This window comes from Osmerus mordax, chromosome 17 (genome assembly GCF_038355195.1).
Source record: "Osmerus mordax isolate fOsmMor3 chromosome 17, fOsmMor3.pri, whole genome shotgun sequence".
Lineage (NCBI taxonomy): Eukaryota > Metazoa > Chordata > Actinopteri > Osmeriformes > Osmeridae > Osmerus > Osmerus mordax.
Window position 1 is genome coordinate 9106294 of NC_090066.1, and position 26084 is coordinate 9132377.

Here is a 26084-nt window from a genome sequence, read left to right on the forward strand (position 1 = left end):
TTTGTTCTCCGTCTCCGCTCTGCAGCAATTACTGGGAGAGTTGAATGAGGTAACAGAGGCATGCCGTTTGTAGATTTTGGTGTGCAGTAGTTTTGTGGAGGGATGTAGACAAGTAGTGAATGGGATTGTATCTCAAATCTAACTCAAAAAATGTATTCCTGTGAGCTAGCGAACACAAGGTCACTTCCTCCTCTCCGGCCCTCAGAAGCAGACCAGAACAGACCATGTCACCAAGCCGGCAGCGACGCCCATGCCCCCGGCCCCCGCGCCCCCCCCCGCCGGCCCCAGCCCCGGCCCCTGCCCGCCTCCCGACCCCTCCCCTGCCCCCCCCAGCCGCCGAGCCCCCCCGGCCGGCCGCCAGCACCGTGAGCCGCCAGAACAGCAACACGTCCAGTGACAACGGCAGCGTCACCATGAGGGACCACCCCAACCAGAGGCCCCCGCCCGGCAACCGTAAGCCCCACCCTCAACAGCTTTCTCATTGGTCAGCAGGGAGGCTGTAGCTGATGTAATTGGTTGGGTGGGGGAGGGGGTGGAGTACAGTAACCGAGTGACAGGGTTCCCATTCCTGCTCCATACTGTTTTTAAAAGCAAAAATGTGGTTACATCTCCCTTGGGAACAAAGACGGTTGCTTTCAGCCTCTCAAGTGCAGAGCGCAGGTGTTACTAAGGTCTGCTCCCCCCTGTCCGGTCCCCACAGGCAGGAAATCCAACATGGAGGAGGTGCAGGACGAGCTGATGCACAGGCTGACCCTGGGCCGCAGCGCCCAGAAGAAGTTCCAGGCGCCCCCCAGGAGCACCAGCCTGCCCCCGACGGTCAACATCACCTACGACTCCTCGCCCGACGAGGTCAAATCCTGGCTGGAACTCAAGGGCTTCAGCGCCGTGTATGTCCCGCCACCCAACAGACGTGTCCACCAGGATTGAACCTCATTTTTTTGTCGTTTTATTTTTGCTGTTCTTATGGTTTTATTTAATTAGCTTAGCTTAACTTAGCTTCTCTAAGCGCTCCACTCTTTCCTTAGCGCTACTGCTGTGAGATAACCAATGGGGTCTATGACAATGCGAATGCTGTCACAGTATTGTAGAATGTGCGGGGTGCTGATACGAACTCTCCGCCCCCGTCCTGCCAACAGCACCATCAACAGTCTGGGAGTGTTGACAGGAGCCCAGCTGTTCTCCCTCAACAAGGAGGAGCTGAAGACCGTCTGCCCGGACGACGGCGCCCGCGTCTTCAGCCAGATCACCGTGCAGAAGGCCGCTCTCGAGGTGGGTGTGACCCCCCCCCCCCCCCCCCCGCTCCACTTGGCTAACTAGCCACTAGTCTACGCCTCATCATTTGATTTAAACGAGGTCTTAAACCGTCTGCGGGGGTGGGGTGGGCGTGAGTTACAGTTTGTCCAGATGAGAAGTGGTTCTATGGTGGTGTTGAAACCGGGGGTCGTTGCGTGTTAGCCTGGATCTTTCTGCCTGCACCTTACACACAGCCTCTATCCTCTAATGTCCCCCAACTCTGGCAAGGTCTGGTCTGTGGTGTTTATTTCCTCCTGCAGGTCTTCTTCTGACCCCTCCTCCTTGATCTTCTGATTCTATACACACACTCATTAAGGTATTGTGGGATAGGCTGTCCTAGTGTCTAGTCTGCTGGCCAGATTTGATGCAGTTGCTTCTTATGTTTAGTGCTCGCGCTAAGCAACAGCATTGGAAACCAGATGAATGAGCCTGTTTGGTTGTGGAAATGTCTGCTTTCGCTGCCACACAACGTGGACAAATCTATGCATCGCTACTTTGATAGTGTTCAGTCAATTATTCCAGGTTTCTTGTTATAAATCTGGCCAGCAGATAGAAACGTGTTTTTCAACAGCTAGTTTAGTTTTAGCTTTTGACCCTCTTAAAAGGCTGCTGTAGCTGTATGTACCGTGGTCCAGCTCCTCTCCCCTTTCCAGAATGTGCCATCTCGTTTGCCAACCCCCACTCAAATGTTTCTAACCGTCACCCCCATCCCAGTGCCATGCCCTCCAGCCCGCGCTAGATCTGTGAGACATAGAAAATGTCTGTCTCCGAAAAATACTTGGAACTGCTTTTTGCTAACTGAAACTAACTTCATCTCCCATGTCCAGAACATACAATGTTGAGCTGTGTACAAGGTTATAATTACACATTGCCAAGAGAACATTTCAGTTCTGCGATCTATACTGTACCTTTTATTGGCGTTTCCATTGACTAGGATTTGAAAGTGAACAAAGTTAGCATTAATGCTCAAACTGACCTCATTCAGGGAAACAAAGGTAAGTTTCATTTAAGGTTAGCTGTCATAGCAGGAGAGGATATTGAGGTATTTTCTGCATCAGCTTTGAAAACCATAAAGGCATAATAGAGAACGTTCCACCTCTGTTCCTGAGGTCACCTGTGTGTTTATCCGGTTGGTTCTCTCAGGACAGATGTGGAAAACCCTGCTCACAATAATCCCTCCATACTGACGTTCTCATCAGATTTGAGTTTACAGTAATACATGGTGTGTAAACATCTGCGAAGCGTTCAGTTGTAGACCGCAGTGATGCCCCCCCCCCCCCCCCCCCCCCCCCCCCCCCCCCCCCCCCCCCCCCCCCCCCCCCCCCCCCGCCTGCCTTTTGTGTATTGTATCCAATTTAGTCAAAAGGCCTATTGAACTTTTCAGTAGCCGCTAAGCCGATGAGGCACTCTAGGTTATCTAGCGTGTAAAGCTCCGCTGAGGTAAATCCACAGGGCGTCGACCGATTCTGACCTCGTCTTTCTCTGGTTTTGTTCTTTTCTGGGGGGTTTTCTCCTCGCACCTTCTCTCCATCTTTTCTCCATCTCCTTCCTTCCTCTATTTCCCTTTCTCCCCTTTTCTCTCTCCTCTCTCTCTCTCTCTCTCTCTCTCTCTGTCTCTCTCTCTCTCTCTGTCTCCCCCCCTCTACAGCGGAGCTCCGGTTCTGAGCTGCAGGAGATCATGAGGAGGCGGCAGGAGAAGTTGGCTGCCAACGCCTCCGACTCTGGGGTGGAGTCTTTTGACGAGAGCAGCAGCCACTGAGGCCTTCCCCTCAACCTCTGAGCCACTGAGCCCCTAAACCTCACCCCCGTCTCTGATGCCGTTGCGTTGTTGTTTCCAGAGTGCAGCGGACCGGGCCGAGTTCGTCGAGATCATGCGCCGCCGACAGGAGATTCTGCAGCAGTCTCCATAGAAACAAACACGCACACAATCAAACAAACAGTAAAACACACACAATCGGACACACACACACAGGACCGCTGACATAGACACTGGGGCATTCACAACAGGGAAACGTTCAGCCACGCGTGTCTGAAGGGAATGTGAATAGTTGTGGAACTGTACATCTGATCGGACTATATTGTCATTTGACAGGAATGAATGAATGAAATTAATAATGGTGTAATATAGCAGCAATGTTTTGAAAGGGTAATCGCAAGCATGGACTGTTGTCTCTTGTGTTATTTGGCCACAGATTAGTGCAGCACACTAAAAAGGAAATGTATCCGGTTTCTGAGATCTTCTCATATAGAAGGGAAATGGAGTCAACCAAAATAATGTTTGTTGATCCAATTTAATAGTATTTTAGAGAGAATTGATTAATGTGAATAACCAATATAAATATAATTGTTGTGTAAATTTTCTGATTTGCTGGCAAAGCAAATATATTTATATACATCATCCTTTTTTATTTAATGTTATGCCAAAAGAGTAACTTAATATAACTGACCAGACTGAAATAGAGGCAACGCTAATTTAACTTTTTGTCATTCATAAAATACGTCAGATAAGATCACTTTATATCATATCACTATGACTACAGATACATGCTACCATTAATCTAATTTCAAATATTGTATATTTGATTTAATATAGCACTAGCTGACACCTCACATCAAAGCAGAGAAACCACTACCGAAGTCCTTTAAGGCTTTGACAGGTTACTTGTACGAGGCCGCAAGTCATGAGATGGGCCTATACGCACATTTGCACAGCAGCAGTAAAGTTATATCACACAAGGACTATAGAGGCATAGTCATAATAATCAGTTCTAAAGTCATTATCACAGTCGAGTATTTTCCTATAGTCATCTATGTTGGAGGAAGACATGGATGAGCTTGTTCAATTGCTGTTACAGATATGGCCAAAATCAGTCTTCCTCACAGCAGCGGCCTACGTGTTTTCTGGGACGGGGGAGTCGTGGCAAGAGTGTACAGTCATGCATCAGATAAAGCACACCTTTCTACTGTAGCAAGCCCCTTCAGTCTGGTAAAAAAAAAAAAGTTACAGGAGTAATAGGAAGAATGCTAGAATTCCCCGATTCTTTGTTTGACCAACTTGACAGAGTAATAAGCATGATCTTGCAACATGTGGAAGACCCAGGGCTGTTATCCATTTTGTTATCTTTGTCACTAAAGAGTAAAGCTGATAAACTATGGTCCGTTTTCTTATTCCTGGTGAACGTTATGAACAAGGATACTCGGACACAAGGACTAGTCCACACACGGTCACAAGAGGAACGGGGTGTAATTTAGCACACGTATAATATATAATATATATACTGTATATGCCTGCACAAGAGATGTATCTTAACCAATCGATACAGTGTTGCTTAATGTGTCACTTTTATATGGCTTCAGCTTTGCTCTGTGATGTAGATCTGTTTGTCCAGTTTACTCCAGGAGTAGAGGGGGGTGAATGTGTCAGTTTAGGAAGGAAGTTTATCCAGTGCATTTCGGGACACTTCAAGACCCTTGGCACATGTTCTAGTCCAAATATCGATGACCCCACCCCCACCCCACCCGCCAGGACTATCTATGTGTATGTCTGCAATGCTAAACGCTAAGTTATATAGAAAGGTCGATTGGCTAGTTGCCATTTTATTTAGCTAATATGAGAAAATGATTATTGGAAGTAGGATTTATTTTTGTGAATTGTCCTCTTTTAACGATGTGCAATTGCAAAGCGTTGTTGGTGTCAATCAAGGAAATAGTATGTGTTCTTTCAGGGGGGATTATTACATTGTACATTTCTAATTGTATGTCTATAGTTCATGGTGCCTTTTTCACTTAAATCTGCTAATTCTGCAATAAATCCTGTTCTAAAACGTGTGCTATTTCCACTTGTTCATGGCACGTTGGACAATTCTATGAGCATAAGTAATTCTCTCGAATTGATATTGCAACATTTTATTTTTTCCAACACACGCACACAACTCAGTGACGACGATCGTAACACGAGATCGCCCCTCTACTTTAAGTGACACAATGCACAAGAATGGCACCAATGACAAACAAGTTCTGACTGGACACACACTGAGCAAGAGAAAATTGTAAAACGTGTACAGTAGGCTACCTAGCTAACGAAATGTCTGTATTTTCGGTCAGCTCCGACAAGCATGCCAAAGTGCGTTTCTCCGGCTACAGCCGTGCTTTCCAAGTCCACATCTAGGTGTGTCTCAACAGAATCTGACACAGAATTGTTGAGGATGCACTTCGAATGCTGGGCTAACACTAAAAACAATACCCAGCCGCTCATAGAAATACATAAGCCCCAACAAAGTACCGTGTTATGCCAAAAAAAATAACTTAAATGGGTCTGGGTTTATGTTATGCTCGTTTACATTTACAACAGTTTAAGAAAAAAAAGAAAAAGCGACAAAGTCATTTCCACAAGAATTACTTTGTAATAACATGTAGAAACATTTTAGTTACACAGTAAGTAGTATGTACAGTACATTTGATACCTTGCTGTGAAATGTAACCTAGATGAAGGCGAGTGGTCTCTGTCCTGCTAGATTTTACATCTGTAAACTGCATTGTCCCCCCCCCAAAATTTGAATAGAACACTATATTCCCCTCTAAGTGAACACTGGACGGTCCAATGTACGGTACCTTGTAAGATTTATATCCTAAAATCCCCTGTTAATAACTTGGATAGCACTCCTGCTAAAGTGCTATTGTCTTACAGTATGTCAGAATGCTAACTACAGTGATGAAAACTGGTTGGCATGTATTTAACCATTTACATCACTTTGCCATACTCATCATGCTTAGGACACCAATATAAATACTGATATCACAGTGTACTGTAGGTGAAATGTTTTTCTTCCTTCCAATTTCTCCTTCCCGCCACAGACCTGCACCCCAAAGTGTGGATGAGAGTGTGGATGAACCCCCGTCTAAGAATAACCAAGAGCATCGTGAATTCTAAGGAACTAGCAAGCACCGTGGTTCATATGGAGAATGGAACACCTGATTCACAACCGAATGATATGCTTGTGAAAAGGGGTGGGGGGGGAAAAAGATATGCTAAGCATTCAGATTCACGCTAGATATTCAATTTGTTACCTTTTGAATCTTCAATAGAGATAATCGGGTGCATTGTAGCCTAGGTCAAGTCTGGGTTTCTTCGTCAAACTGACTGTGCTCTCAAGGTCGACACAAAAGTGCTTTGATACTATACGCACCAATCCCAAAATGCATCCTCTCACCGCTAAACACATGATTGCAGCTAATGCAATGACATAGCCTGGTAAACAAGTATTGAATGAGAGTTGAACCACTGTATCACTTACAACAATGTCCCCCCCCCAGTGACTCAGACCTCCCCTGGGAGCAAACCCAGGCCGAGCTGGACGATACAGTACACAGATAAAACAGTAGTTTCCACAGTCGGCAGCAGCAGCCACAGGAAGTGAGGGCAGGCCAGCCCTCCGTCTCTCCCCCCCTCTCTTCTCTCCACGCATGGCTGGCAGGCAGGCAGGCAGGCAGGCAGTCCAAGGCCTCAGTGCAAAATACAACAATAGATCCACAATAGAACCACACAGAGTCTCTACAGCTTCTAAACTGGCCTCTTCGCCAACCATACCTAGTTCCCGTCCAGTCGATGGTAGGCATGGGGCGGGCCACAGCCCCCCCCCCTCCCCCAGATGCAAAGCCCCTCCAACTGTCTCTTGTGCCCTCGCTCCCTTCCTCTCCCAACCCGCTTTCCTGGTTGTTTCCTCAGACCCGGAGGAGCCAACGTTACTGCACATTGCTAACATGCTAAGGTGGTAGCCTTTGAGCAATTTATGCAGCAGTTACCGCATTAACACGAACATGTTAGACAAAACATGTCCCCAGGTCAGGTGGCAGTGTATCGTAGCTAGTGTTGACACCGGGCTATCGTGTCAGGGTACTCTGAACCGAAGCCTTTTAGCCACAGAACAAATGAGTGAAAAGTGAAGAGTACGACTACTGGGTGACGGCTACATGAACGGCAAAAAGGGCCCGCTGAAGATGAATGCGTTAAAACAGCCAAAGTACAAACCTGGAAAACTACTCAAGCACACATGTGTCAACATTGTACCAATGGCAGTTGGGGGGGGGGGGGGGGGGGGGGGGGGGTAGGCCTGTGTGCTTGCTGGTTTCCAGCTATAATCCTGAGATAAAAAATAAAAATAAAACAAATGATAGTTGCTGACAGACAGAGCAATTGACGACCAATTCAGCCATTTTGTGACCTCTTGTTTTCTGAAAGGAGGGAGTCTCCCTTGCAAAGAGGGTCTGTGGTCAAAGACGTTCCATTCACTCAGGAGGGGAAGGCATGATGCGCTACAACCCCAGCACCCTCCTACCTCACATCCTGGCCAGTTTGGTTGAGTGGGGGATTAAATGACCTTGAAGGTGGTTGAATAAATGGCCGGTCAGTGAAGACTCCTTAAGGCAATGTTCCATCCCAATGCTTTGACCAATTCAAATGAAAAACATAATCCATTTTCTTCTTGTGTTTTCTTGTATTTTTGTCACGTTTGTTTTTTTTGGTCTTGATGACGAAGCGGATCTCGGTGCAGAAAACAGATGCCCCAAGCACAGGAGGTTGAGTGTGTATTCCCAGCCTGAGATGGAGAAAAAATATTTTGATTAAAGACGAGTTTAATTCCTTTCCACACTGCAAGGATACAATAACTGCTTATCATTGTTGGCTGACTGGTTAGTAAAGTTGTTGGCTAGTTTGTGGACGGGTTAGAGAGGTGTTAGGGTAGTCACTGTGAGTTAGTTGGTTCTGTGGATGGACTGGGTTTCTTTTAGATCACAGGTTTGACGGGGTGTTGACCTGTTTGGGGACTGGTTAGGGAGGGGTAGTCTGTGGCGGAAGCTGAGTTTGAAGCGGCGTAAATCTTTTTTGGGGGGGGAATTATTCTGTAAAGCATAGGCATGTGTATATTGGGCTTTCACAGCCACTACTGATACACAGAAGGGGCCCAGAGGAATATACTTTCATGGGGATCTATAATTCCTGTCACGCGGCATGCCTAGGTGTGTGGGGGAGACTCTTACGTCGGGTAGGACCGTCGTCTTTAGGTCTTGCTGACGTTCTCGTAGATGACGTCGCTGGTGAGGGACTGCAGCTTCTTCTTCTTCCACATCAGCATGACGCACTGGTGGATGAACACGTACTGCTCCTACAGGAAGTGACATCATACCGAGAGCGTCATGTCCTGTCAGTTCATCCCTTAATACGCAATAATGTGACTATTAGATGTTTTTGTTTTTTTCTTTCTTTCAGGGTTACACCTACAAGCCAATATTGCTACTGGCACCAATCACAGTTTCTTATAATAACAGCTCTTTTTTTGTGAGGACAATTGCGCCCTTTCCGACGGTGACCTACCTCGGTCTGCACCATGGAGAGACGGTTGGAGCGCATCTCCGACACCATGCCCAGGATGTCCGCAAACTCGTGCTCCCGTATGTGCTGCATCAGACGATCCAGGGCAATGAAGGTCCCCGTCCTCCCCACGCCAGCGCTGCCCGCAGGTACAAAACAAACCGGTCAGGGGAGGACGATGGCTGCGGCGGCTCATTTAACAAACCCGCTGACGACGCGGAGCGCCGGGCGAAGCAACGTCCGACATGATTTATGGTCGCGCGCGACGCGGAAAAAGATGGCCGAGTGGAACGGGAAACAATTACCCCTCGCTGAAATGCAACTTTTCTGCTGGCCTTATGTTTTAATGCCTCTGCCTTGCATTGCACTTGAATCTTAGATAGCAAGAGATTCAACGCAACCCTCAGGGAGTCGACTCTGGGCAGTCAGCCACACCCATTAGTGTACTGTACTTGTCTGCTTGGACCTATTAGTCACTGTAGTCCTTTGCACTGCCAATTACTCCAAATAGTCTTTCCATGGATTTACTGGGCTTTCACCTTGCTGTAGGCGAGTCTTTATGGTAAATCAAGAGTAGATAGCATCAGTAATGCTGTGCCTATTTAGTATGTGGGACATTAGCGATACCTATCTAAACTCTCTCTCAATCTCTGTGGGATAAACTCAGGCCCGTGCATGGTTGGGTGGGTGGACCCTGTGTACCTGCAGTGCACTATGATGGGGTCTTTGGTCCTGTTGGCCTGCTGGCGCACAATGTGGACGAACTGCAGGATGCTCTCGATGGCGTTGACCGTGGGCACGCCGTGGTCGGGCCAGGACGTGTAGTTCAGGTGCAGCACGTCCTGAGACTCGTCAGCCTGCAGGGGGCGACACACACACACACCACAGTCGTTCCAGGGTACGTCAGCGGCTTATCGCCTGGGCCAGTAAAGACAGATGTTTCGATAGCTTTTGGATTAGTTGTGCTAGATTTGATCGTAATATCACCCACAATGTACTGTGTTTTCTCGATTTTGTCCGATGTCATTGCGTCTAACAGCTTTTGCCCGTTTCATCGGACGTCGGTGTGACGAGGACTCCGGGTGGGTGTGCGTGTGTGTGTGACACTCACGTAGCCTAGTTGGAAGTTCCTGATGGTCCACTCTGGAGACTCCGTCTCAGACAACATCTCCACGCTGATCTCTCCATACAACACCGGCTCGTCCGTGAACGGCCAGTAGTGGTCACACTTCACCTGTCCAGTCGATACACGCACGCACACACGCGCGCGCACACACACAACACTTCCATCACAGGCTTGCTAATGTAGCATTGGTAAATATATTCTGTTGAACTTCAGTACGAGAGAATACTGAATGTGCTGAATATCAATAGGAATATAAATCCACTGGCTACTCCACTAGCCTCGAGCGCCTTGAAACGCGAGCATGCTTGGCCTCCCAAAAGAATAACACCAATGTCCCCCCCCCCCCCCCTCCATTTCAAAACCACATGAAAATACCATGGAGAGTCTTTATCTATGCTGTGTTCAATCGCCTGGTGTCGCCGGGTCACTCATCACCCAGAGGAGGGGATGAGGGAGGCGGGTTGCCAGACTCACCCTCCGCCTCTCGTTGCACTGCGTCAGCATGACGACGATGTGGGACTTCTGCTGGAGCACCATCTTCCAGAAGTCGTTCCTCGTCTCCGGGAGGGGGCCCTGGGTGGCGATGTACTCTGTTGGGGACTTGTAACCCTGGGAGATGAACGAGATGACACGGGGTGACCACGTGCGTACAGCTACCGGTCCACGACCGGACCCAGACCATTGACATCCAACTGCACCCTCGATCTTTAAACCTGTGCCACGTTGCCCTCGACTCCTTCTGTCTTTCGAGCCCCGTAGTAATACAAATATGTTTTCAGAGCTAAAGGAAAGGTTGGATTCCTTTCAGGTCCCGATTGGATCGCCACCTCTTCCCATCACCCCACCCTCTCACCCCAGGTGGGAGTAGCATGTGAGTAGCAGGTGTTCCCCCCCCCCCTTTCCATAGACATCAGTTACCCCCACCACCAACTGCGGCCGGGCGGAGCTCACCGGTATGTAGTTAGCGTTGATGTAGTCGGAGCCCTCGTCGTTGTGCATCGAGAACAGCTTCACCCGGCTAAAGTCGTCTGTGGACACAACACGCCATCGACATCGCTAGGTGTTCGGGTTTCCATACAGCTGTTCGAGCTGCACCCGCATCGGACAAATATGCATGTTTTTGGACGAAGGGTTTTACAAAGAATCTCCAAAACAAAAGAACACTCATCGCCTCATAGGGTCCTGGTCACATGGTCAGTGTAGCTAGCCACTCACAGGGGAGGATGTTGGTGTAGCGATTCTTGGGCCTGTTGATGGGCAGGTCAGCTGCATCATGGGACAGGTCCAGTCCCACACTCTTCAGCTCCTAAGAAACACAAAGCAGACGGTATTTGAGGACAATTTCAAATGAAGCAGACCCGGGATCAATTGCATTTGTTCTTTCAAATACTTTTGTGATTTTCTTAGGCCGGAATGTCTGGATTTGGTTTGGCTGTGTAAGGCATTATTAATCAAGCTCAGAATAGGTTTTGGAAAATATTTCTAACCAGATAGGTCAAATGACTTTACAGACAGTAGTAGGGTCAAGGGTAGGGTTAGTTAATGGTGTGTATTTCTGTATTTGAACTGGAGCATGTCATACCTCAAACTGCAAGGAGAACTTGTAAGCAGAGTCCTTGCTCATTTCCTTCAGGTAGGCGTCAAAGTCATCCAGTTGGACCAAGCTACAGCACACGAGAGACCAATTTGAGTTTGGTAAAGTGACCCAGACAATGGCTTCAAGACTCTCTTCTACCCATTTATTTTAAATATATACAGTATATATGATGATACATAGGATATTCAGTCCATATTTAACCCTGACCACTCCAACAAGCCCAGAACAGACATACAGTATAAACGTATCCAGCAGCATATTTATGATGTAATTATTTTTCTCTTGCTTTTTGACAGGAAGGTAGCTTTACATTCCATCAAAGTTTGCTGCCTGACACTTAAGGGATTTACTTCTAATGGGATTTGAAAAGGGATTACAGATTGTTTATGACTGTGGGCCAGTAAGTGAGTCTTGGTGTTGTTATGATGTACAAAGCCGAGGAAACAGAGGGTTCACTTTAAGTTTGATCCTGGATCAAAGACGAAAGGGGTGAGTGTGTGTGTGTGTGTGTGTGTAGGGACACACATTAAACCGTCGTGATGCTGTGACGAGTGGTTTTAATCTGCTGGATTATTAGGCCTTGCACACTCCCTGTAGTGGATGTTTGATTACTTGCCGAATGCTGGTCACAGTGGCGGTAGCTAGACATGTCACACGCACGCACAGATGAACACAAACTCGTCCTCACAAGCAAGCGCAAATGAAGAAAAAAAAACGGGAAAACACATACTCTCACACTGTAAGTGCATTCAGACAGAAATAGACAGGTTACCTTGTAAGCTTCCGTTTCTTTAAAGCAGTCTTGCTCCTATGAATCGCAGAAATGATAAAAGCACTCATGACAGGTGCTTGTGCCCGTCGCCGTGGTACACAAAGCTCAGACTCTCTCCCTCTTTGCCCACCCACCTTGTCTTCGAAGTGAACCCACGTTAAATAGTCTAAACAGTACAAGTCACCCCAAAGCAGGACACAAACATGCTCAGTCTCCGTATACAGCTATACTAAAACACTGATATCAAGCAGGCAGGCCAGACACACCTACTGTACGGTTCACCCCCCCCCCCCCCCCCCCCCATGCGTCTGTGTATGCATACCGCTGGTGTCAAACCCAAAACATGCGCCACAGGACATATTTAAAACGGAAGACATCTACATCTAACCCCTAAGCTCTACATTCTACTCCACTCTTAAATCGAAACACAAACAAAATGCGGTGAACATACATGCAGACACCGCGTGGACAGCAAAGCAGGTTGCCGTTAGTAACCATGCTACAGTACATTAGTCAAAAAAGAAAACAGCTGAAATAAGACTCGGAGACAAGGAGCCTCTTCGGGTGAGTGCATCTCCCAACCACAGACAAAGCGTTTCGAGACGTGAGAGTTCGGAAACCATTCTCCAGATGTCTTTCGAATCGGTTTTCAACCAGAATCTCATTGCATCGAGTGTGTGTGATCGCCAGGTACTGTACTGGTCAGTGAGAGATCCAAAATGGCCGCCAAGGCCCAATTTAGAATACATGTTGAAACCCTGTCTGGTAACACAGTGTCTATGGTCGGAGGAGCAGGCCATGGGGCTTTGCTGACACATGCCCCTGGGATGAAGAGTGGACTCGGCCAACAACAGAGCTTACTTACCAAGGATTAATATAAAAAGCCAAAAGATAGTCAGTCCAAAGGCAGGATGGCAGTAGGGTAAGGAAGGCAAACAGGCTTCTTCGCCTGAAGGGGGTTCAGACAACAAAAACAAAAAAAAACAGACACCAGTAGGCGACAGGTTGGGACAAAACAAGGAGCTCCATTAGTAAAAGTGGCACAGAGTGGGCTGAGAAGAACTCTATTAGTGCTCAACACAGAGTTAATGCATCATGCAGCCTGTGACGCTGGGCAGTGTACAGTAGATAGCCTATGTTTCTTTAATGGTACAGCAGGGAACAATAAGAGTCTGTTTTCGGCTGTGGTACTGCTGAGTGGACTTGGTCAATGGGCACTCTCTTCCTCTCCTCGATGCTGGACTCTACTTACGTTATGAGGTCCCGTATTGCAACGTTTTTGGTGTGGTTGACCTTCCTTAACCTTCCCTACAAATTCTGCAGCGTGCGTAGCCTATCCCGTCATTCATGCGGGGGGTAAATATATGGTAAACTGTTTGTATGGTTCGGTGACACAACAGTAATCTTCTGCTCGATAAATGGGACTTTTGCCAATGAATAAAATGTGGTACGCTAACAGATATAACACCAAGGCGTTTACACCATGCACATTCAAAGCACAAGCTTTGCCAATTGGATCCACAGAAACGCAACTTAACCAATGCTTTCACAGTAAGAACACACTTGGATGGGTGTATGGTTTAGTGATGGGAGGTAATGATACAGTACAAAGTCAATCAAATTTGGGATGGAAGCCAAGTTCTGCCTTCACTGACCGTCTTTCAGCAGTTATATTAATCAGTTACCATGGGATGTGAGGCCCTAGGCTGGCCCTCCTCTGCCTGACATATTATGGTCTATATTTTTTTACGGAGCACCAGTCTTAACTTTTGGCAGATTTGTCTGTCTTGAAAGATACAGCTATGTACACTCTATGCTGCTATGTACACTGCTATGTACACAAACAACACTATCCCCTTATATTACAATTTAAACTACAAAGGCTAAGAACATATTTAGTGTGCATGCTTGCGGCCCTGTTTTTGCACTACCTAGACCTGAAAGGTACCTATGTAGGTAGCAAAATAACTTTAGCCTTACCTTTAAACAAGAAGCCACACATGTATGTTTGAATTTGAATCTATGCAATCTTCAATAAAGTATTTAACCTATGCAATCTTAAATAAATAGAGTATTTAAGATAGTGAAATGTCAGTTGTGTTTGTCCTTTAGTCACGTGAAGATTTAAGTACACCCCATGGTTGTCTTTCTCCAAATATTATTTGAAACGTTACGATTTTAACATTAAACAATAACTGAAGTCATTGATTTGGGAGGTGATTTAAAAATAAACTTCCCCAACTGCTGCGGCTGCAAACACACTTCACAATGACCTCAGAAATTGCACCCTCTCTAGTCTAACTTTGTTTTTCAAAACTCCAAGCTAACCTAATGTAGGAATTTAGGGCTGTTCCATGTTCATCAAATACACTATTCTACTCTAACAGAAGACGAGAAGAAGACACACACCCTATTCTCAGACAGCAGGAGGAGCTGGTCACGGTTTCTTGACTGGAGTTTCAGAGCTAAAATAAGGGGGTAGAAGCAAGGCACTGCACACGCCCCTCGCCCCCACCCCCACCCTTCGCGAATCCTAATCCCGTCCCTGTATTAGCCCAGCCTGGATTTTGGGGGGTGGATGGGCTTCCCTCTTCTCTAGCTAAACACAACACACACCCTCGTAATCAGGTGGAAAGATCGGGAGCAGAGGGGAATTACAGGATCTAAAATGTTATCTTGGGAGTGTTGTGTGTGTGTGTATGGGGGGGGGGGGGGGGGGGATGCTAGGGGACATCCTGATAGTTTGTTTCCCTGGTACGGAGCGAGGGCCTACCAGTTGTAGGGCAGTTTCCCGTCTCTCTCGAAAGACGCGAAATTCACGAAGGTTTCTGCTCCACACTCTCTGAAACGGAGCAAAAAGCGGACGTTACTCTCAGACCTGCAGACGCACATCAACTGTCTTTTTAAAAATATCCCAGAAAGAAGAAGTGAAAAACGTTTTGTCCATCTCTTCACTAACAGAGTGACTGAGTTCAGTTGAGCTCTGGTATTAGCAATCTGCAGATAGGAGAGGGAGTTTAACAAACACCTCAACATGAAAAGGACCAGTCCAGACACAGAGGTACTAGCAAAGTCTCTTTGAGGCATGAAGGTCAGAGGACAATGTTTATAGTTCTACAGAGATAACATGCAGCCAATAGGTGTTTGTTATTAGTGGCAGGCAGATATTATCATAGAACTGTAACCGTCAACAGAACACAGTATGAACACTTTATCCATTCATATATCCAGTATAAGACAGAATATATGAACCGATAATAGCTGATCTTCTGATTGTGATTAACGTCAAATTGTATCCCCCCAGTAGGGCTGAATAATGGGGTCGTGCTGGTCTGGATTCCAGGGTCAGTGATGTGTTCACCTGGCCATCTGGAGATGTTTCCGCCGCAGCACCAGGAGGAAGAGGACCAGGAGGCTGATGAGGAGGACACTGAGGATAGCCAGAGCCGAGATGGCCGCCACGCTGGGGTTCATCTCTTTAGCTGGTCGCGACACACACACACACACAGACAAAATACTGCATTTGCACTTTTTTTTTCTTCCGTTTTTTGGCCACGTTAAGTCGAAACAAAACCGGGTTTTTGTTTCCTCCCTCCCTGAGAAACTCACCCCCACACACACCACGGTGGGCCCCACTTACCCACAGTCGTGATGGTGATGAAGGCTGGTTTGCTGGGGGTGTTGTAGCTGAAGCTGGTCACAGTGCAGTTGTAGGAGACCGAGGGCAGCAAGTCTAGCACTGTTACCACGTGGGACTGGGCAGTCTGGGGCTCCCGCGCCTAAACACACACATTACATTTACATTTAGTCATTTAGCAGACGCTCTTATCCAGAGCGACTTACAGTAAGTACAGGGACATTCCCCTGAGGCAAGTAGGGTGAAGTGCCTTGCCCAAGGACACAACATCAGTTGGCATGACCGGGAATCGAACTGGCAACCTTCGGATTACTAGCCCGATTCCCTCACCGCTCAGCCACCTGACTCCCCACACACACACACAAGCATGTCAGCACTCAAGTGCATTCGTTCACACATAAACAGTCACACAGGAAGTAAACCTCTGTCCGAGTCAGCACAGTCGCTTCTCCTACCACCCCTAGAACACCCGAGTGGTGAACTATAAACATTCATCCCATGGCAAATGGAGCCTTTTAGAAAGTTCCGGCTCGTTTTCCGTAACCTACAGGAGGTCTGACAGATGGACACTTTCACGACCTGTGTCGGTGACCCTGGAGGAACTCTGCTCGCCGCCGCCGCCGCGGCAACCTGAATGAGTCATCCTCCCTGGGCTCGCTAGTTAATTACGCTAATGAAGCGCAGCCCTTTTTGACGGCCCCTCCGGCTTCACCATGACAACCTGCTCAGCCCAAATGTCAGGGAGCTATGGGAGTGGAAGGCCCTTTCCCCCCCCCTCGCAGTCGACACCTAAGAGACCCTCTGCCCTCCTGCAGCAGTAAGCCGTCTGCCCTCTGTTTACGATCTAAACACAACCCTGGTGCTATCGTCCAAACAACTAAATAACCTATTTGGATGATTTCTATTCAAACCGTAGGGGTTGTTATACAGTGGCAGTGGTGTTGAAATCTACTTTGCATTTCAAAGGCGTTCGAACGCAGCAAATGTGTTTCTCTCGCCCACGCGCATAAATGTCCATTTATTGACAGTGCTACCTTCAAGACAGCAACTTAACAGCCACTGGCTGGTTTAATTCTAAACAAATAAGCTAAGACACCACACTGGTAACATTACACAGGCCCTGGCTACACAGGGACATATTTTCCCACAGAAACACAAACCAAAAAGTCTTTGTTGACCTTGAGCTCTTTGTTGGGTCCCAGGATCTTGCAGAGGATCTGGTAGGAGTCCACCACCCCATCCTCCGTCCACAGCAAGGTCACAGACGAGTGGGTGGCGTTCACAGCATACAGAGACTTGGGTGGTGCAGGCTCTGAACAAAACAAGGCAAGACAGAACAGTAAAGTACAGCGTTTTTACTCTCACCCTAACAGGCTAGAGAGAGGCAGGAACAAGGGCATTGAGTCATTTGGCACCCTCTTAAGACACCTACTAAGTGTCAACTTTCACAGTAATATTTTGGGCCTGTGAGGGAAGTGCCATTTTGAGAGTTTCTTCCCTGAATGGTTAGTATACTATCCACCTCATTTCCTAAAAATAACAACTGACTGGATGGACATAATGCAAGCTGATGGTATAATAAGTGTGTCAACATAAAATATTCACAAACTGGTCCAAAATCTACTGGCTTGATAACATTGCCCTGATATGCTGTATGTGTACAGAGCAAAGACCATTTTGCCCTTAATATCTGGGTCATTTATATAATGCCTTACCAAAGAAATTATGACCCCTGACGTTTGCTATCAAAATCCATTCTAACACAACTGCAATTTTTCATTTACATTTAGATGTTGACATCCATGAATTTCTGTGGATTTCCATTACAACAAAAAACCATTTGGGAGTGAGGGGGTGGTACGAAATTATACAGCAAACATCCTTCTGATTCATGTACTGTAATTCTTAGAATCTCTTTCACCTCAACCGTTTGTTGTTGTTTGCATGAGAGAGGATGTATTGGGAATAGATCCCAGAAGCTCCCTGTGGAGTGTGTGTGTGTGTGTGGCGTGTGTGTGTGTGTGTGTGTGTGAACGTGTACAGTAGGTCTGTGTTTGAGCATGTGTAGGTATGCCTGTGTGCTTGAGCATGCCTGCGTGAGCAACTGTGCGAGACGAAAGTCCAGCTGACCTAGTTTGATGACGTTGGGCACAGAGGCGTTCCTCCTGTGCTCGGTGCATGCCGTCACGGTCAGACTGTAGATATCTCCAGGTGGCAGAGGCATGCTGGCCCGCATCACGTTGCGAGTCACCTGGGACCAACATGCGGGGACAAACACACCGTCAGTCAACCATTCACCCAGGATTATTACCAGCGATATTGCAATGATGTGTAATGCTCTGCTCTGGACCGGTGCTCAGATATAGCCACTGATATAGCTTTATAAAAATAGGTTTCTAAAAAAACCTCTTCAAACGTCTCGAAAATCCTTTCGATCAAATCCCCTAATTCCCATCTGATCCCAGCTCCAGCCCCTCCCAAACCATCCTCCCAGCCGATACACCCCCCCCCCCTCTCTCTCTCCTCCCTTTCCCTTGGGGAAAGAAGATACTGTAGGCCCAGATGATTCCACCTTTGGATTCAATGGCATCTTTTTAGGTATGAATATCAATCTGTGGTTGGTCTAGCTGTGGAGGTTCCTGGCTGAATGAAGCAAAGCCACCCCACACTTTTTATATATATTTTTTGCATCGGCGTGACATGAGATTTTCACACATCACTGGGGCAAGCTGAGATATCCAAGCAGGACTTAAATTAAAGAATAAATCTGTCTTCATGTGATGTTTTCATCATACATCCCCTAGGTGTCAACGTGCGCAGCCTACGAACATAAAAATTGGAAATGCACAGCGACAGCTTTAAAGATGATTGATATTACATCATCTGAATTGATGGCACACTGCTATAAAACATCAGCAAAAATATAAACTGCAACGGAATATGAGCTGAGCTCATATCTTTAAATCTCTTAGACACCAGCCTCAAAATAATAGGATCATATCGGATTATTTTTCTCCGAAAAGACAAAAAGAACCACGGTAAAACAAAGTCCTCCACATCCATCTACAACAATTTTTATCAATTTCCTGACACGCTAGCTATCAGCCAGCCAATTAAAACTCCCGATAACACACAGAGTATCAAAACATTTGGCCGTAGCTAATTATATGGGGTTTATAGGAGATAAAACCCAGTCTGTTGGGAACATAATTGGTTTCATTATGGAAGAGATGTTCGCGACCTCACAGTAGGCAGGCAGAGGTTAGGTCACCTCTTCGTTGTCTCAGGCGTCCTAATGAGGGCTTTCAAGGACCCTGTGGACTTAATCAATACTTCCCCCCCGCCAGCCCTGCACACTAACGAGCAGTTCAAGCTCCTCTGCTGGCTGGCTACCGCCAGGAACTCAGCAAGGCCTTCGAAAGGGAGGGGGGAAATCCTCCCACCGGAGACAAGCTCACTTCTGTGATTCTTCAATGATGGTTTGAACCCATGTTTGTTACAAGCGAAACTGAAGAGTTGGCGGGAAAACAACAGCCTGTCATGAAGGCTGAACACTTCTCATAACGAGAAAAGTTGGGAGGATGCAAAAGGCGACATTTGGGCAATGTTAACTTGTACGTTGCATGGGCTAATCAACACTAGCATTAGCATGTGGTCATCTACATTAGCGTTAGCATGGGCTCGTCAATGTTAGCGCCTTAGCATTAGCTTGTGAGAGGGGGCCAGCGGACTCACATCGATGGAGTAGTTCTTCTTGGGGCCCTTCTTGCCCTGGGCGGCCACCTGCCAGTGGAGCATCCTGGAGTGAGACAGGTCGATGAAGAGCTCGCCATAGGTCCAGCGCACGTACAGGACGCCCTGGGAGTAGTCCACGGAGGTGATGTGGGGGGCCTCCGGGGCTGTGTGGACAGGAAGACATGTGTGTTTGTGAGAGCGGGAGAAAGAGTGCAATCACGTCTAAGAGTAAGAGTGAGTGTAATACATGGCACCCGTGTGGAATATGGCCTTGTGATTACCTGTGATGTAGCTCACTGTGGGGCTGTTGCAGCAACTGAGTGGTGGGTCGCCCCAAGTCACCATGGTAACACGGAAACTATAGTACCAGGCGGGCAGCAGATCTGTCACTCTCTGAAAGAAGCGGATAGAGAAGTAGAAAAGTGGGGGAATGAGAGAAAGAAAGGCAACTCGCACTTAACCAAAGGGCTCTTCATCAGCAAATAACCACCACTGTGCCACTTCAAAGGCCGGCCAAGAAATTATCTTGAAACGGTCGAAACCAACCATTAACAAACCGATTTTTCGTTAAAATTAACAAACAGCTGTCTGGTTACCATGGAGGCGACCACGGAACCGGTGGCGGCGATCTCATAGTAGGTGGTCCACTCTGAAGCCAGGGTGACGGGGTTGAAGAAGAACGTCTGGAGGATGTACTTGCGGAAGGCTACGTGGTACCGCCTCTGCCAGCTCAGAATAACCGCCGTAGGGCTCAGCGGGTACACCACCAGCTCCCGCACTCCCGTTAGCTCTGACAGACACAGGCAGCTCATTTAGCCAATTAGGACGCACAGGTGGCAAGAGAAGGCGGACCGAAAGTCGGTCAACCCAATGACACGATGTACTGATGGAAGACGACAAGACTGACAACTGAGAACTCCTCTAGAGAGGAAAGATAGAAGCCAAATGAGGATAAATGAGACAAAGACGATACAAATAGAGAGCCCACCTATGTCGATGATGACGGGTTCGGAGGGGGGGCTGACGAGGGGTCCATTGGTGTGGTAGACCACCACCCTATACTGAGCCCCTGGGGTCAGGTTGTTGATGATGTCGCTGGTGGTGTTCTCCTGTGAAGTCGACATGAATATCAAACCCCATATCTTTGTGTTTTTTACAGGAAGCACACTATCGAGGATTACATTACATTTCATATTTGGCCTACGGTGATATTTCTACGACGTTTGTTCCAACGTGTCGTATTCCATCCCACATTAGCTTTAGCTCATCAAATACCCTGAGAAGTTCTCCAAAAGACTAAATGTTTCCAGGGACAGACGAGTGTTCTACCAGGTTATACCTGGTAAAAAACCCTTTGGAACATTCTAGAAAAAAGCCCCCGCCAACACCTCTGTGTGAGCGCGTCTCACGGCCCCCCGGGTCTCACCTCGCTGCAGTAGGTGGTCTCCATGCGCTGGCTGAGGCTGGGCTTGAGGCAGGTGAGGGAGAGGACGGACACCAGGCTGCCGTTGTGGCTCTCGGCGGAGGAGCCCCAGGACACCGCGGCCGCCGTGCTGGAGCCCAGCATCCTCACGCTGACCGCCTGGGGACGCTCGCGGGGCTGCTCCAGCCACTCCCCGCTCGGACCTGGCGCCACGGGACACAAGCGTCAGGAGACCCACGGTGACCGGCGCGGCGCTTAGCGTTAGCTTACGTAGGTCAGGTATAAGGAGAGAGCTGTGGTGTGGCTTGAATGTATGATATAACTGCGTGATAAGATAGCACTTCCTGTCTCAATGTCTGATCATGGAAACAGCAAAGCGCTGTATATTGATTTTCATGTAGCATTGCAACAGGTGCAATCAGACTAAGTGCATGTACAAGTTCCATGGATAAAAAGGATAGCTATATTGGAGCATACAGTACAACATTGAGGATGATGGATCAAGGCATAATACCTTCTATGTACAGTTTCTAGTGTGTATCAACTACATACTATCTAGTGTGTACATAGTTAAAAAATACTTTATATGCAGTATCTAGTAAATATAGTGTGTACTACAGTATCTAGTACATACTGAGGTAGAAGGTGAAGCCAGAGTTAGAGGTGCTCTCTCTGGGCTCACAGTCCCCAGAGGAACTAAGCGTGGTCACTAGAACACGGTAAATTCCCGGTTCCGTCAGCTCAGTGAAGAACTCGTGAGTGTTCTCGTCCACCGTAGCTGTCTCTGTGGAGTTACCTGAGAAGAAGGGGAGAGAGAGAAGAGGGAAGGGAGAGAGAGAGGGGAGAGAAGAGAGATGAGGAGAGAGACGGGAGAGAAGAGAGGTGAGGAGAGAGACGGGAGACGGGAGAGAAGAGAGATGAGGAGAGAGACGGGAGAGGGGAGAGAGAAGAGAGAGGGGAGAGAGAAGAGGGAAGGGAGAGAGAGAGAGAGAGAGAGAGTGAGAGAGAGAGAGAGAGAGAGAAAGAAGAGAGAGAGAAGAGGGAAGGGAGACAGAGAGAGAAGAGGGAAGGGAGAGAGAGATAGGGGAGGGAGAAGAGAGACGAGAGAGAAGAGAGAGGGGAGAGAGAAGAGAGGGGGGAGAGACACGAGAGGGGGGAGATTGAAGAGGGAGTTGAGAAGAGAGGGGAGAGAGAGAAGAGAGAGAGGGGAGAGGGACGAGAGAGGGAGAGAGAGGGAGAGAGAGGGGAGAGAGAAGAGAGATGAAAGAAGGACTTAGCACGTGTCGAACGAGGGAGCTTTTAGGAAATTAGTTTCTGTCTCCTGATTTTCAGATAGTTGCTGGAGATCCCAGACACATGAGATGTACGTGTTTTATCTTACAAAGCAGAATCTTATAGTCTGACACTCAGCTGGGCAGAGTTTCCTCTCCACGGTAAGAGCTCACCATCGCGGTACAGGTAGATGTTGAAGCCGTCGTAGGAGGTGGGGGGGTGCGGGGGCAGCCAGCGCAGCTCCAACAGGATGGGGGGCAGGTGGGTGGGGGTGACGGAGGGCTCCGGGGTCAGCCCCATGGCCGACCCCGGCTCGTTGGAGTCCTCGTACTCCGTCACCACCGCGTTGACAAACTCGTCTTCCGTAGGGGGCGGGCTCCCCGTAGGATCCGGCCAATAGGGCCGAGTGACGCTCTCCTCCTCCGCCGTGTCGTTGGCGCCCGCTTTGGCGCCGCCGTCCGTGCTGTTGGCGCCGCCGTCCTCCAGGCTGTCGAGGAGCCGCGTGGCGACGGTCCCGCCCAGCGCTTCCTCCGAGGTCGCTTCCTCCCCGCCCACCTGGGTCTCCTCCTCCTCCTCCTGGATGAGGGGGACGTCTCGGGCCTTGCGGGACGGCGTGGCGTCGGGGAGCACGCCGCTGGTGACCCCTCTCTGGCTCAGGTGGACGATCTTGCGGGAGATGTTGAGGGGAGGGTTGGGCACTGGGAAGGGAAACACGACGCCAAGGTTAGCGGCGCGTGGGCCTCGTCCTCGGGGCCGGCGGATCGGGATTCAAGAGAGGACTCAAGAAGGACTAGAGAGGAGAATTTCCAATCATTTCACCACAAGCGGTTGGAGACAGGAGGTGATTAATCGGAGGGATGTGATTTCCTCAAAACAGTAATCAATTGTGGGCTGGTATTTACTTTGTATCAATATTGTATGGTGGCCGTGGGGGGGGGGGGGGGGGGGGTACATCCGGAGGGTATCACATGGGCATCGTGCTGACATGCAGTCGATAATGGATTCGAGCATTAGAGGGGGTGGCATTTACTAGAAGCCTCCAGGCACCGCCGAGCACCGCCGTTTTCTATTTCCACCGGCTGTACGACCAGACCAACCCATCAATGCCGGCCTTACGTATGGCTCTAACGGGGAGGGAGTGATTCTACAATCATTGCAGACATTCGAATAGGTAAAAAAAAAAGGTAAACCCTCACAAAGCCTCGACCGTGTTAATGTCTTTGCCGACAACGTTTGTTGTCATGGTTGTGTGTGTCCCCCTCCTACCCGTCCTGTGGTGTGTGTCCTCCCCCCTCCTACCCGTCCTGTGGTGTGTGTCCTCCCCCCTCCTACCCGTCCTGTGGTGTGTGTCCTCCCCCCTCCTACCCGTCCTGTGGTGTGTGTCCCCTCCCCCCTCCTACCCGTCCTGTGGTGTGTGTCCCCTCCCCCCTCCTACCCGTCCTGTGGTGTGTGTGTCCTCCCCCCTCCTACCCGTCCTGTGGTGTGTGTCCTCCCCCCTCCTACCTGTCCTGTGGTGTGTGTCCCCTCCCCCCTCCTACCCGTCCTGTGGTGTGTCCCCTCCCCCCTCCTACCCGTCCTGTGGTGTGTGTCCCCTCCCCCCTCCTACACGTCCTGTGGTGTGTGTGTCCTCCCCCCTCCTACCCGTCCTGTGGTGTGTGTCCTCCCCCCTCCTACCTGTCCTGTGGTGTGTGTCCCCTCCCCCCTCCTACCCGTCCTGTGGTGTGTGTCCCCTCCCCCCTCCTACCCGTCCTGTGGTGTGTGTGTCCTCCCCCCTCCTACCCGTCCTGTGGTGTGTGTGTCCTCCCCCCTCCTACCCGTCCTGTGGTGTGTGTGTCCTCCCCCCTCCTACCCGTCCTGTGGTGTGTGTCCCCTCCCCCCTCCTACCCGTCCTGTGGTGTGTGTCCCCTCCCCCCTCCTACCCGTCCTGTGGTGTGTGTGTCCTCCCCCCTCCTACCCGTCCTGTGGTGTGTGTCCCCTCCCCCCTCCTACCCGTCCTGTGGTGGCGCGGCTCGTGGGTGACGTCACTGCGGCGCGCCAGCGTGCTCCTGTTGACCGTGGCCTCCGAGATCAGGCGGAAGGTGATGTTGCTGTAGCACGTCCCCGGCAACCAGTGTCTGAACACCGTCTTCCCCTTGTAGAAATCTGCGTTCACAAAGCATGGAAAAACGTATTTCCGTCTCATAAGATCGTCTCTTTGCGCTGTATTTGCTGAGGGGGAATTTGTAAGTAAATCATATACACAGAGAGATGAGATTGAGGAAATGATGGATGGCAACAGATTGTTATACATTCTTACTCATTCTGCCAAAATAACCAATGAACTCAATCTCTCTTGTTTTGTTCATCGCTTTGGATAGACAGCGTCTACTAGATAAATGTAACGTAAACAGAAACCCTCTTAAAGAATGTGTAATGCGTTCACAAGATGGTTATTCCATTGAACTGGGTCAAAGAGTCTGACCTTTGTAGAGCATGGAGCGTTGCTCCCTCCCCTCCGTGTAGCTGATGTTGACCCGGCTGAAGACGTTGTTGGGCGGGGAGGAGATCTCAAACACCACCCCGGTCTCTGGGGACTCCCTGTAGTCTGAGATCAGCACGCTGTCCACAGGAAGAGGCTCTGTTTGGGGAAGTAAGACCTATCAATGAGGGGTGGACCACCGGAACTGCAACACTGAAAGGGACAACGATCCTAAGCTAAAAACTCAGTTGGAGGGTCAGCTGACGTGTTATATGAATCCTTATCACGTTTGATTTAAGCGTTGAAATAAACTTTTGAAATAATAGTCCAAATTGCGAAATCGGTAAAAGAGTGTGCTGATCAAAAGTGAATGTTAACAAATGTCAAAAATGATCTCTGCAGTTTGCCATTGAAATCATTGGATGAATAGGCAAATTAAAGGGCGGTCAAATATCTTTCAGGCCAGTGAAATGTTCCATACTTGTGAGGATGGCCACAATCTTGACTGGTTTGGACCACGCCTTGCCCTCTTTGACCAGCAAGCCCACAGTGTAGCACATCCCGTGGTGGGAGGCGTTGAAGACCAGCGGCGACGGGTCGCTCAGGTTCTGGTACTGGACCAGCTGTGTCCTCTGGGACTCTCCCGTGACCCGGGCGGCGTAGGCCGTGGCGTTCTCCTGCAGGTCGGAAGGTTCCAGCGCCGCCACGATCCAGTCCTCATCTCGTACCGTCACCTGGAAGGACGTAGCACTCTGAAGAGAGAGAAATACATAATTATCGTCACGCACGCTGCAGATTAGCCTAGTTCTCAACCCTGGTCCTCGGGACCCACTGTCTTGTATGTTTCAGACACTCTCCCTGTTTGTTTAAGACGTTTTTTCCTTACAAACGATACAAATGAACGGTTGTCAGGAAGCTGAGTAGAAGCCTAACGACCCATTCATTTGAATCAGGTGTGTTGGAAGAAGGGAACATCTCAAACAAACAGGGCAGAGGGACCAGAAGACCTGGGTTGAGAAATGCTGCTGTAGATATTAGATTACCAACAGCTCACATAGCTTCACAAATTCAGCCACAAATGAAGGTTATTATAACTCAATCGTTTTTCGCAAAAAAGAAACACAGGCATTGCTATACATTATTAACATACCACTCCCACTCGGTATGCACGTATACGTCCTACTCAGTCGCCTGGGAAAAACCAGGACTAACCTACATAGCTATAATCCTAAATCTCCTCACTGGGGAAAGCGAGACCTCAGATTAATGACCTCAATATGAGCCTCTGTATGTCTATGGCCAAAGATGATCCCTGGGCAGCCAAAGGTCATGTTTACAGGTTGGTTCACGTGGCCAGCCGCTCTCCAGGACAAAGTGCACGCACTGGGTTATTCTGTCGTGA

General features: G+C 48.7%; 2 protein-coding genes across 2 annotated transcripts in view; one reads left to right on the forward strand and one right to left on the reverse strand.

Moving 5' to 3' along the window:
- Positions 1-5103, forward strand: part of eps8a (EGFR pathway substrate 8a, signaling adaptor) — a 38057-nt gene extending 32954 nt beyond the window's left edge. The window contains 6 exon segments of the mRNA XM_067254340.1: positions 26-49; positions 206-277; positions 279-453; positions 701-887; positions 1137-1269; positions 2942-5103. Coding sequence (XP_067110441.1) covers positions 26-49; positions 206-277; positions 279-453; positions 701-887; positions 1137-1269; positions 2942-3052 — 702 coding nt within the window. The 3' untranslated portion in view covers positions 3053-5103.
- Positions 5104-5197: 94 nt separating this feature from the next.
- The window catches only part of ptpro (protein tyrosine phosphatase receptor type O), a 37964-nt gene continuing 17077 nt past the window's right edge, over positions 5198-26084 (reverse strand). Inside the window, exons 2-27 of the mRNA XM_067254389.1 lie at positions 25164-25434; positions 24686-24841; positions 24214-24366; positions 22398-22922; positions 21587-21748; positions 20956-21155; positions 20518-20638; positions 20126-20319; positions 19811-19922; positions 19530-19693; positions 17925-18045; positions 16973-17106; positions 15798-15936; positions 15519-15639; positions 14931-14999; positions 13023-13106; positions 12158-12193; positions 11371-11452; positions 11004-11094; positions 10740-10816; positions 10263-10397; positions 9774-9896; positions 9365-9519; positions 8666-8801; positions 8332-8456; positions 5198-7889 (exon numbers count right to left, since the gene is read on the reverse strand). Coding sequence (XP_067110490.1) covers positions 8352-8456; positions 8666-8801; positions 9365-9519; positions 9774-9896; positions 10263-10397; positions 10740-10816; positions 11004-11094; positions 11371-11452; positions 12158-12193; positions 13023-13106; positions 14931-14999; positions 15519-15639; positions 15798-15936; positions 16973-17106; positions 17925-18045; positions 19530-19693; positions 19811-19922; positions 20126-20319; positions 20518-20638; positions 20956-21155; positions 21587-21748; positions 22398-22922; positions 24214-24366; positions 24686-24841; positions 25164-25434 — 3666 coding nt within the window. The 3' untranslated portion in view covers positions 5198-7889; positions 8332-8351. The remainder of the gene's footprint in view (positions 7890-8331; positions 8457-8665; positions 8802-9364; positions 9520-9773; positions 9897-10262; positions 10398-10739; positions 10817-11003; positions 11095-11370; positions 11453-12157; positions 12194-13022; positions 13107-14930; positions 15000-15518; positions 15640-15797; positions 15937-16972; positions 17107-17924; positions 18046-19529; positions 19694-19810; positions 19923-20125; positions 20320-20517; positions 20639-20955; positions 21156-21586; positions 21749-22397; positions 22923-24213; positions 24367-24685; positions 24842-25163; positions 25435-26084) is intronic.